This window comes from Stenella coeruleoalba, assembly GCF_951394435.1.
Source record: "Stenella coeruleoalba genome assembly, chromosome: 3".
Classification (NCBI taxonomy): domain Eukaryota; kingdom Metazoa; phylum Chordata; class Mammalia; order Artiodactyla; family Delphinidae; genus Stenella; species Stenella coeruleoalba.
In genome coordinates this window covers 155,815,375-155,827,715 of record NC_137148.1, presented here as the reverse complement: position 1 = coordinate 155,827,715, position 12,341 = coordinate 155,815,375, and the positions used below count along the sequence as shown (strand labels likewise).

The following is a 12,341-nucleotide window of genomic DNA, read 5'->3' as shown; positions in this document are numbered from 1 at the left end:
TCCATCTTCCCAAAACTTTTTATCTTTTTGAGCAAAGAACTGTTCCAGGTGCCTTTTACAGTCTTCCAGGGAATTGAAATTTTTTCCATTAAGAGAATTTTGTAAAGACTGAAATCAATGGAAATCCGAAGGTGCAATGCCTATTGAATATGGCTGATGAATCAGAACTTCCCAGCCAAGCTGTAACAGTTTTTGCCTGGCCATCAAAGAAACATGCGGTCTTGCATTATCCTGATGGAAGATTATGCGTTTTCTGTTGACTAATTCCAGACGCTTTTTGTCGAGTGCTGCTTTCAGTTGGTCTAATTGAGAGCAGTACTTGTTGGAATTTAATCGTTTGGTTTTCCGGAAGGAGCTTATAATAGAGGACTCCCTTCCAATCCCACTATATATACAATATCATCTTCTTTGAATGAAGACCGGCCTTTGGTGTGGTTGGTGATAGTTCATTTTGCTTGCCCTACGATCTTTTCCATTCCACATGGTTGTACAGTATCCACTTTTCATCAGCCATCACAATTTGTTTTAAAAACGGAACATTTTCATTATATTTCGGTAGAGAATCGCACGCGGAAGTTGGTCCAGAAGGTTTTTTTCACTTATGTGGAACCCAAAAATCAAAGCAATTAACATAACCAAGCTGGTGCAGATGATTTTCAACGCTTGATTTGGATATTTTGAGTATGTTGGCTATCTCTCACGTGGTACAGCGTTGATTGTTCTCAATTAATGTCTCTATTTGATTGCTATCAACTTCAACTGATCTACCCGACTGTGGAGCATTAAACATTGAGAAATCTGCAGCACAAAACTTTGCAAACTACTTTTGACACGTTCAGTCAGTCACGGCACCTTCTCCATACACTGCACAAATTTTTTTGCGTTTCAGTTGCATTTTTAACTTTGTTTAAATAGTAAGGCATAATATGCTGAAAACGTTGCTTTTTTTCTTCCATCTTCAGTATTAAAATGGCTACACAAAAATTCACCAATTTTGAGAAGTTTCTTTTTAAATGCACACTGATATGACTGCTGTCACAATCTAACAAAATTGTTTCGAATGAACTTAAGTGCTACTGGAGCCATCTTACGGAAAACACTGAAAGAACTTTTTGGCCAACCCAATGTATATTTAGGCACAATGAATCCTAATCTTGGTATTTTATACTAAGCATAGCAGAAACCTACATACTAAGATGTTGATTATAGTATTCTTTTTTTTTTAAGGTAGAAATAACATGAATTTAAAAAAATAAGGAACTAGCTTAACAAATACTATACATCAGCCCAGTTGTATTATGCAATCATTAAAAAAAAATAATTGAGAAGACATATGAACATAAGTTCATGTGATACAGTATAGAATATTCAGTATACTATGATTAAAACCATGTAAAAATGGGATTATACAAGTTTTGGCAAATGTGAAAAACAGTGAAACATTTTAGAAAGTGGGAATATGTGTGATTTAAAACTTTACTACCGAATTATGTTTTTAGTTATGTGTTGTACACTGTGTATTATACTTGACAGTGCAAAAAGTACATTTATTTTCATTATAGGTGTTGTGGAATATTTGAGCACTGGTGGAGTAGAAACAAATCATAAAGACTTTAAGGAACTGAGATATAATGAAAGTCTTACAAACTTCAGCTGTAATGGGAAAAATGGGACAACCAATGGAAGGATCACTCATGGTTTCAAGTTAAAGAGTGCCTATGAGAGTGGCCTGATGCCTTACACAAATTACACGTTTGATTTTAAGGTGAGTTTTGAGATAATAAACTTTTAAAGCCTTCATTTCTTTAAAGTGTCTTATAACTTTATGATGGCTTTAAATGTTAATGCTCAGAATGGAATTAAGCCATCTCGAACTAGTTGACAGCAGCATTCTTTTATTGCCGGCCTCTCCCATTGTGGAGCACAGGCTCCGGATGCACAGGCTCAGCGGCCATGGCTCGCGGGCCTAGCCGCTCCGCGGCAGGTGGGATCTTACCGGATCGGGGCACGAACCCGTGTCCCCTGCATCAGCAGGCAGACTCTCAACCACTGTGCCACCAGGGAAGCCCTCTTTTATTACTTTTAATGTAGAATTCCATGTGATTAGAGTCCCATCCGTACTTTATAGATCCTATTAGAATCATTTCCAAGGTAAGAAATCAGATGAAATAATGATAGTAAATCCTGAGTTAACTGTCACCTTTTTGGGGCAATTATTTTTTTTTTATAGGCTCATTACTAACAGCTGGATATGCAGGGCCATCATATTTAATTTGCTGTCAAATTTGTTCCATCTCTATTTCAGTTTAACTGAAACTGTACTACTTGAGAACCAAAATGTCTTTTATTATTAGCCATTTTAAAATTTCTAATATATATATTATTTATATGCCTTGTTACACAATTAATGGATTACAATATGGAGCCTTTTCCTTAGTAATTCTCCTCATTTTTATTATCTGTGGTTGTTTAGGACTTGTGTTCAACTGTCCTTTTTAGCCACCTTTTGCATTTACACTCTCTAAAATCCTAATTTTCCATTTCTAACCTGCTGAGAAAATAATCATTCAGGTTAGATTGTCTATTAGAATAGTGTAAATACTTGTGTTAACTGGTTCTTAATTTTAGAGGGGAGGTTGTTTAGACTCCTTTGAGAAACTGTTGAAAACTGACAATTTTTTTTTATTTGGCTTTGGAGGATCCACAGTACTGTAGATAATGATTTAACCCTGGGAACAGATGAGTGTGTAGAGTTGAAGAGAGACTGGAGTAGATTTGGGAAAACTAACATGTAAATGACAGTAACCAGAGAGGTGGAAAACCAGGACAGTATAGGAACTTAAATGCAAGGAAAGAAAGCCTTTCTAGGGAAAGAGGTGTGTGTGTTAAGCTTCAGAAAGATATTGATAAGAGTTGTTTCACTTGAGAGCTAGTAGTCAGAGAAACTAGAATATGATGAGTTGGAGAATAACTGAGCAATGAGGTAGGAAAAACCAACTTTTAGATTCTTATTTCAAGCAGGTTGATTGAAGAAGAGGTGAGGGTGATAACTAAAAGGTGGGAGAGATTAGGGATTTTTTTTTTTTCCTCTTGTTCCTGTTCCTGATAGAAAGTTAGGAAGAAGACTCTTGAACATGCTTAAATGTTCTTGGCCAGGAGCATGTAAAAGAGAGTCTGAAGTTATAGGGAGGAAAGGAGCAAACCAAGAGTAACCTAGCTGTGTGCCAGATGCTGTGTCTGGGTACTGTTGAGGTTGTTGAGAGCAGAGACAGCCTGGCCCTCGTGGAATCATGTTCTGGTGGGAGAGATAGGTCTCAACCACACAAATGAGTATATAGTTACACCTTGGGGGAGTGCGTTAGCAAGGGAAAAGAATCAGAGGTGGTAGGAGCTATTAAGTGGGTGAGGGCAGGATTCAGGAAGGCCTTGGGAAAGTGATTAAACTTGGCACTTGAAGGTTGAGAAGGAGTTAGCCAGTTGACAAGTAGAAGAAAGTGTTCCAGACATGTGTGGAGGCCCTGGGGCAGGAAAGAGCTTGGCGCCTACAAGGAATGTACCCCACTTCACACCGCACCCCCCTACTCCCCAAAAAGGGCCAGTATGGCAGTGGAGTAGTGAGCAAGGAAAAGTGTCACAAATTAAGTTAGGAAAGAGAAGCAGAGGCCCTATCATGAAGGATTCTTTAGGTCTTGTTAAAGATTTTGAAAAGATCCAGATAGGAGGAAGAATGATTATCATCCCTAAACTTTCTTCATTCTCACATTTGGGGATGCCATTTGGTTTATGTAGTATTGCCTTTTCCTACAGGCTAATAAGTTTCTTTGTTTGACTCTAAGGATATGTCTTGAAAGTTCTCAGTGTTCAAGTGTTATCTTATGTGGGGCCTTGTCTTTTTTTTCTTTTTGCCTTCTGTTTTTCAGGGTATAATTGACTACATCTTCTATTCTAAACCTCAGCTGAACACTTTAGGCATCCTGGGACCTCTGGACCACCATTGGCTAGTTGAGAACAATATCAGCGGCTGCCCACACCCACTCATCCCCTCTGACCACTTCTCACTTTTTGCACAACTGGAGCTCTTACTGCCTTTCCTGCCCCAAGTTAACGGCATTCACCTTCCTGGCAGGAGGTAGTCAAGTACCTTCAGAGGATGACCTCAGTTTCACTCGTAAACTCGTAAAAAATCTGAATATAGGGGAGTGAGGTATGGCCACTAGGGATTTTTTTTCCTTAATGATGATTTGAGTTTTCAATCTGATTATTTGATAAGGATATAGTATGAAAGCCAGGTGCTAGCAAACAGACAAATTCTGAGCCCGATATGCTTTATATACTGTTAGACAGGGACTGGTGTGTTTGCACCTATCTTTAATTTGTTACAAGTAATTTTCCTGTTTCTTCTATCCAATATAATATTTTCATGCCTTGAAATAGGAAAATGTTTGAACAGCATATTCTCTTTGCACAGAAATCTGTAGCACTACTTTTTTGAGGCCAGTAATAACATCCAGAGATCATTCTTCCATACTTTACTCCCTCCTTTTTCAGACTTGTTTGTAAAATATAGAATTTAAATTTAGCCTTTATGATTGTATATGATCCACAGAAGACCTGATTTATGAAATTTTGTACTAAAAAAATCAGATTTGGAAATGATTGTATTGTAATCTAAGGCTAAGTTTTTTTTACCTGTTTCATGTGTTATAAAGGCCAGCTTGTAAAAGAAGTTGCAACAGACTTTCTCTGCTGATGATTTGCACTGTTAGGGTTTTGTTAGCCCTTTTGTACTACTTTGTTTTTAAATTGAGAACATTGCTCTTTAAATCTAAATCTGTTTAAAGTTTAGGACATTTTCTTGGACCAGAGGCAACTTACCCATGAATTTCTGGGTTTTTACAAAAAACTATCTACCAGGACAGATAAGCTGAGCAGTGAATGATCTGTAGGCATTATGGACTGAATGTAATGGTTGATATATGTACATTCTGATATTTTTAAATCCTCAGCTTTTTTAAGTTACAAAATTACAGCTGCTTAGGGACAGCTTCTTAACTCCTTTTTGAGACACTTCCTGTCCTATCTCCACTGTGCCTGCCTGAATTTGTTCTCACCAAGCACTGCCTGTGCATGCAGAGAAAATCTGTGCATCCTCTTTTATATTTTTAAATACTGTTTAACATTTGTCAGAGTTTTATGAAAATGCTTTTGTATGGGCTGTGGCTTTTTTTCCATTGTGAAGCATTGAATATCACATTTTGGAACATGTTCATAGGGTGGGTCCCTGGGTCTTTACTCACCAGACCCAAGCACTGCTTCTTGGTGTCATTGCACAGTGCTGTTCATCACCCAGAGTACTAGTATCATGTGAATTCTTTTTGTTTTCTATGTATTCCTTAGTTTCCATGTTTTTTAGAAATCATTCCTTTAAAAAAAAAGTAATTTTCCATTTATGAACCAGTATAAAATAAATGAGATGTATTTTCAAAACAGGTCCCTAAGACAATACTTCAGATCATTTTAAAAGTGACTAAGTCATTTTAACATGTCAACCAAGATAAAAGTTATATTATACCTTGTATTTTGCCCATAGTGCTGTTAGTAGAGATTAAAGCCAGCTTTAACTTTGCAAAGTTAACTCCTATATGTTCTGTTCTCATTCATTCATTCTCTCAAAAAAATCAAATGAATTCACAGGGAACTTGGTCTAACTGCTTTTGTTTCAACTGCAGGCAGGGGAGCAAAAGGACACCATGTATGTGAGCATTAAGAAAAGAAATTGTTGAATGTTAGTAACAGTTTTTATACAGAGAGTGAGTCATTTTGGATAATGACTTAAAATTTTATGAAAAATGTTTAGCACTTAAATGTGCTTATTCTGTTTTTAAGAGAAAATAAAATCTCATACTGTTTAAGTAAATGATTCTTTTTTTTTTTTTTTTTCTTTTTCTTTAAAAAAAAAGAAAAAATTCTCCAAAAGGTTTTGATCTTGAATCTTTGTCTGGGACCTGGTTTTTCCTTTGAAGTTTTTTTTTTTTTTTTTTAAACATTTTGTTGTGATGGTTTTTTATTTTTTGCTTTTTGTTTTAAGTTGTGCTGGCACTGAACACATCCAGTTTATAGTCAGTACATTGGAAAGCTGGTATTACTGATATAGAACCAATGCATAACTTTTATGGGGTTTCTTTTTGGGTTTTTTGTTTTGTTTGTAAAGTGTGAATAAAAGGTGTGTTTACTCATTTATCCTAAACACTGTGTTGGTAATGTGCATCATGACAATTTCCAGCAAGGGCAAGCTGGAGCTGGTTGGACTGATGAGATGAAGGAAACTGCTTTTCTTATGATCTGCATTATATAATAACAGGTCCAGAGAGCTTTATGGAAGGGGAAGGGGAGAAGCACTTACTCTGTTTATGGAGGATATATTCTTTTCATAGATGCTGGAACTAGAGTGCACTTGTTAGATGCTAAAGGTTTGAGCTTTACATAAAATGTTTTCATCTGTGTTTGTTACTGTCTACAAAATATTTGAATTTGGGGGCAGCATAGTAAGATATAATGGCCTGTTACGTCTTGAAAATATTTGTTCTTGCCTCTTCTAGGCAGACTGCATTCTGTGGCAGACTACCTTCTGTGGGTCAGTTTGAACAGCTTCTCCACCTTATTAGATAGTGATAAATTGAACCAAGAGTGTAGATTTACAACTGTAACCTTTAAAAGAGAGAAAAATATTTTAAGTCTACAGGGAATAAATGGTCACACCAAAATAGACTGATAAGCAAGATTTTGTGTTTTAAGTATCTTCTGTGTCCTGAATAATTTCCAATAATCCGTACTCCCTAAAATGCAATAAAAACTAGTATGTTTTCACAGTATAGGTTTTCTTCAAAAATTCTGTAACAAATATATTTAATGTGGTGTTGCCATAATGTAATTTCAGTATTCTTACTGGATAAATCCATTTTATGAATGTTTTACAGAAAATTCGGGGTATATTTTCTGTTTTTAATGATCAGAAATTTGGAGGTGCTCAGTTCCTTGTAAATCTCTTGAAGTACAGTTTACTGTATTAGTGATAATTATTTATGCTTTAAGAATTTAAACAATGTTCATCAAAATTAATTTATGGCATAATTTAAACTAAAGTTGTAGAAATAAATTGTTGATTGCAACTTTAATAGTCCTAGAAGATAGGCAGGGAACATCTCCAAGAAATGTGCTTTTATTTTTACTTGATTTGGTGACAGCCAGGAAAACTTATTTTGAGTTAGCACTTTGAAACCTAAGGACATTATTAAATTGGGTAGAATGCACTTCTAAATGTTGAAATTAAAATTTCAAAGCTCTTAAAAGATTTCCGGTTTTCAATAATAAACTCCAATTTTAGTATTCCATTTTTTACTATTTAAACTTATAGAATTCGTTTCCATAGTGACTTTTAAGGTTTTGGGGTCATGCTATATAAGTATAAAAGCCAACCTAAGCAAAGCAGTTATAGCAATTTGCTCTTTTAATGAACCAATAAGAATACCCGGTACAAATGCTGCAGATATTTCAAAGAAAACCTTTAGCAAGTGTTTCTCCCCTACTTGTAAACAGTATTTTGAGATGTTCACTTTGCTCTTCTTTTTGGTTACATAAATTTTAGTAACCAGTATGTTGAAGTAGTGTTTAAAATAGAATATCTAGTCTTTATTTACAATACATTAAATTGTGTAATGCACTGGACTAAGTTTTGTTTACCATTCATGTAACAAAACCCAGCACATTATCTGCACTAAGCTCAAAGAATGTCCCATTTGCCTAGGCAGCTCTTCAATAAGGGTAATGGGAAACTGAATATGACCTATGGACTGGTGGTAACAAGGGCTTTTACTCTTCTTTTCAGTGGAACCTTCTTGGTCAAATTGTAACTAGCTAGTATTATATTTATATACAGGGTCTCTTTTCTTTACCGATGTATTTTCCTACTCATAGTCAACCAATAAATTCAATTACCTGTTTCAAATATTTTTAAAGTGTAATTTGTATAGCTGTAGTATTGAGGTTTGAGAAAATATGTGTTAATCAGCAGACCACCTATTTAAAATTCTGAGTCATCTGGGACAGGGTTATAACTCACCCTTTGAAAGGGAAGAGTGAACGGGGACAGTGCTATGATATAGGGAGATGGTGTAAACTTAAGGATCTCCTTATTGGCTGTGGTATTCTGTATAACACTCATATCTTTGCCAAAGTTCAATTTTATATTTAGGCAACTGATGATCCTTTTGTATTTAGGATTTTTGTTGTTGTTACCATATACCTCATAGTATAAGAAATGGGCTCATGTGTCTTTCATCCTTTGGAAGGAGGTTGACATAGTTTGAATAAATGCTTTTAATACAGTAGCAAACATTGTATTGGTGGGGTTATATTAATTCATTAAATGTTTTAATTGTTACATGTATAGTTTGTTGTATATATAAACTTTAAAATTGTCTGACTTCCCAACTCTTCAGAGCATTGAGTCTATTTTTAGAAACTACTTCTTTAACAAATAAATGTAAATTTTTATATAGATGCCGGAAAAAAAATCCTTTAAAATCACAGCACAATTAGATAAAATGAATGTTTGCTGAGATGTCCAGTTTTTAAAGTAGGCATTTTCTACCTAATCCTTAATATATAATTTTATCTCTCTAACAGAAGTCTTGTTCTTCCTTATGATTGCCAAAAAAATGTTGTAGAAGTTAATGAAATATGCCCATATTTATAAATTCTAGTTCTGTAGAGGAACAAGTATCTAAGGAAACATGAACTGAAATATATATGCAATAAAGTTTTCAGGTTTTAGGTAAAAATGTTATATATATTGAGAATTCCCTTCTTTGAGTGTTATTTATGTATTCAAATTTAAATTGAGTTTAAAATAAGCTTTCATAAATACTTTAAAGGCAATTTTAATATACAGGTTATATATTATAAGAATCCTTAGAAGATAGTTTTTACTAGAATTTTACAAGAATTTTAGGCTATTTCTGTAAGTTAATAATTTGCTCCAAATAATGAAGAATGTTCTAAATAGATTGTTCCTCAAATGAGTCTAACCAGCTAGTCTATAGCTAGGAATTGAGAAGACTGCTGGATTACCAGGTGACTTGAAGACCAGTTTCTGCAGTTACTTTAGCAACATTGACAGTTTAAATCAAATGAGTAGGGAGATGTCCATTTTCTCATTTTCTTTGAACTGCACACTTCAGTTCACTCTAATCTCAAAAGCTATTAAATTATTTTGGGCCTGTTGTAAGACACTTTGTTTGCTACACCAATGTGACTGGAGGTGGTGTCTCAAGAGCTCCTACTGCCATATACTTTTCAGGCTTACTAGCAAAGTGAATTTAAGCTGTGGGGTCCCAGAGAGCCAACTCAGCATGACTGCTTCATTAATTTATTAATGGCTTTTTTTTTTTTCTTTTTTTGTGGTACGCGGGCCTCTCACTGCTGTGGCCTCCCCCGCCGCGGAGCACAGGCTCTGGACGCGCAGGCCCAGTGGCCACAGCCCACGGGCCCAGCCGCTCCACGGCATGCGGGATCCCCCTGGACCGGGGCACAAACCCGCGTCCCCCGCATCGGCAGGCGGACCCCCAACCACTGCGCCACCAGGGAAGCCCTATTAATGCCTTTTGACTGCCAACCCTATAGCCCTGGTGATTTCAGTATCTCCGCTTCATGGCAGTCCTGCTAGTACTATTTTTTCCCAAGCTTTGTGTAATTCTTGAAAGCCTGATCCATGAAAGACATTGAAAAGGGACGCTGGTGTGATCAAATTCAAGGAGAAGAAAGCTGTAAAATGCAGGACTTGTTTCCTTTTAATATTCATACTGATGCAGGTGGCTCCTTCTCAGGGCAATGATGTAGGTGTGAGGGGTATATGCTCACATTCTGAGCTTTATATAGGGAGTTACCATCTCCCCTCCCCATTAACATGATGCTTGCTAGTGGTGACTTTGAACAGACCTGATGAGTGGGAGGACTATATGTAATTAGTCCATTGCGATGAATCAGAGTTGTCCTTAATCTACTTTTCCTAGTCACCATACTGATCAATACTTATTTAGAATTTCTTCTTGTCAGACACTATGTTTAGATTGGAAATAGAGATTTATCAGACGTTCTCTGACTTCAGGTTGTTCATTGGTCATTATAATCTAGTGTTATAATGTGCTGAAGATACACCAGGTATGGAGGGAGCAAATCTCTGTCTACATGGGTCTATAAAGCCTTCCAGGTGACTGTAGAACTGGTTTTGAAGGACTAAGAACTTGTTTACTGGATGAATAATAGGAGATGTATTAAATGCCTTTGTGAAATGTGTATAGCTATGAATGGAATGGATTTTGAACATGATGAGGGTCTTTCAGTGGGAAGTGCACTAGTGGAGTGTCTGGAACACGGTGGGCACCTTTGAACTTTGAACCATGTACTAAAGTATGAACTTCATCCTGTAGGTGGTGGTAAAGAACCACACAGGGTTTTAAATGGGAGTAGCATTACCCAATTTGTGTTTAGAAAGGTCATTCTAGCAGTGTTGTGGAGGGTGGATTAAGACAATGACAAAAGACAGTGTTTTACAAAAATGAAATATCTTCAGTTAAGCCAGTAACTACCTATAGAATATAAGACCTTTCTAATAGTACTAAAGATTAGTTGATTCAGAATTGAAAAACTGAAACTATATTATCTTTAGATGAGCTGTGATGTAAAAGACACTGCCCAGTTAATACTTCGTATGCTTTGTATTAAAGGAGTTCCAATTTTACAAAAAAATATGAATTCTCAGCCTAAAAAAAAAAATCACTTGTGGCATGTTTTTGCATCTTTGACATCTGCAGAAGAATTTTGCTAGATACAAAGAAAAAAGTTACTATCACTACAGAAAGTGCTTCTGCTATGTTAGGTCAAAAATCTGGATCTCTTGGAATTTTTTAATGAGCCTGGATTTCTCTTACTGTTTTGTTTCACCTAGTGATGCTTATTGCAAATAAGTTTTCTGAAACAGACTCTTTGAAAAGTGTCACTATTGTTAAAATTGATCAGTATATAGGTTCAAATCCAGGAACCATAACCAGTTTGTGATAAAAGACAATTTAACAATCTTGTCTTCCTTACTAATGCTCATTGGTTGAATTAAGAATTTTTAACAATGATTTTCGTTTCTATTCCAGTTTCAGATTTTCTTGCAACAAAAGGAATGCCAAGTATTCAGTAATCAAGAGCAAAACATGTCAGTGTAATACACACTTTCTTGCTGATATCACACTGTATATGAGTAAACCAAAATTAAAACTCCAAGGAAAGGAAAAGCTTGTCACCTTCACAGATAGGTACAAAAATTTATGTTGAAATTGAAGCATCATGATACGGATCCAGAAATGCTGATTTTGCATAGTTTCTGACATAAATTTTCATTGTAATTAGCATTTTGTAAATTTGCTGCAAAAGCTATCAGGAAAATTTGAAAAACACTTAGTTGATATTGAATAAGCTTAGAGTTGCTTTTGAAATTATGTAAATACCCCTCCCTTTGAATTTGATTTAATCTAGAGTTGACACAAGAATTAGTACTTAACTTGAGCAGAAAAGTTCTTAACTTGGAGAGAAATTGATAACCTTTTGCTAAAATGTTAAATAGGTTCATATAAAAACACTTTGTTGATATGGATCCAAAAAAATGTTTTAATGATTTTTTCAGTAGTTGATTCAGTTATGGGAAAAGAAGAATATTTGGAGCAATTTGGATATTTGAGTCTACTTTTTCAACTGTGAACTCAATTATGAAACTGCAAAAATTATGAAAGAAAATGTTACACTAGAAAATAGTCAATGCAAAAAAATGTATATAAGGAATAAAGGAACAGAAAAGACGTGAGACACAAACAAGTTAAATGGTAGGCTTAAGTCTAATAATAACATTAAATGTGAATGGATTAATCCAGTCAAAAAATAAGGGATCAGACTGGATAAAAATAAACATGATCCAACTGTGTGCTGTGTACAGGAGACACTTTAGATTTAAAGATACAAATAGTGAAAGTAAAAGGATGGAAAAGGATGCAAATAAACTATCAGAAAGTTGGAGTGGCTATACTAATAGATAAAATAGGCTTGAAAACAAAATATGTTAGAAATAAAAGGGCACAGTCTATAATGATGAGCAACACCAATGATAAACAACCCCAAGCTACATGAAACAAAAACTGACTGGAAGGGAATGATGCCAATTCAACAATGACAGTTGGACATTTTAATACCCTGCTCTCAGTGGATAGAACAACTGGGCAGATCAACAAAATAAGAGACTT

General features: G+C 35.4%; 1 protein-coding gene across 2 annotated transcripts in view; it reads left to right on the top strand.

The window, feature by feature from the left end:
* CNOT6 (CCR4-NOT transcription complex subunit 6) overlaps positions 1-8,636 on the top strand; it is a 68,425-nt gene extending 59,789 nt beyond the window's left edge. For both annotated transcript variants that reach the window (XM_079917078.1, XM_079917077.1), the window contains exons 11-12: positions 1,563-1,765; positions 3,921-8,636. In XM_079917078.1, the coding sequence (XP_079773204.1) occupies positions 1,563-1,765; positions 3,921-4,133 (416 nt within the window). In that variant the 3' untranslated portion in view covers positions 4,134-8,636. The remainder of the gene's footprint in view (positions 1-1,562; positions 1,766-3,920) is intronic.
* Positions 8,637-12,341: the final 3,705 nt, after the last annotated feature.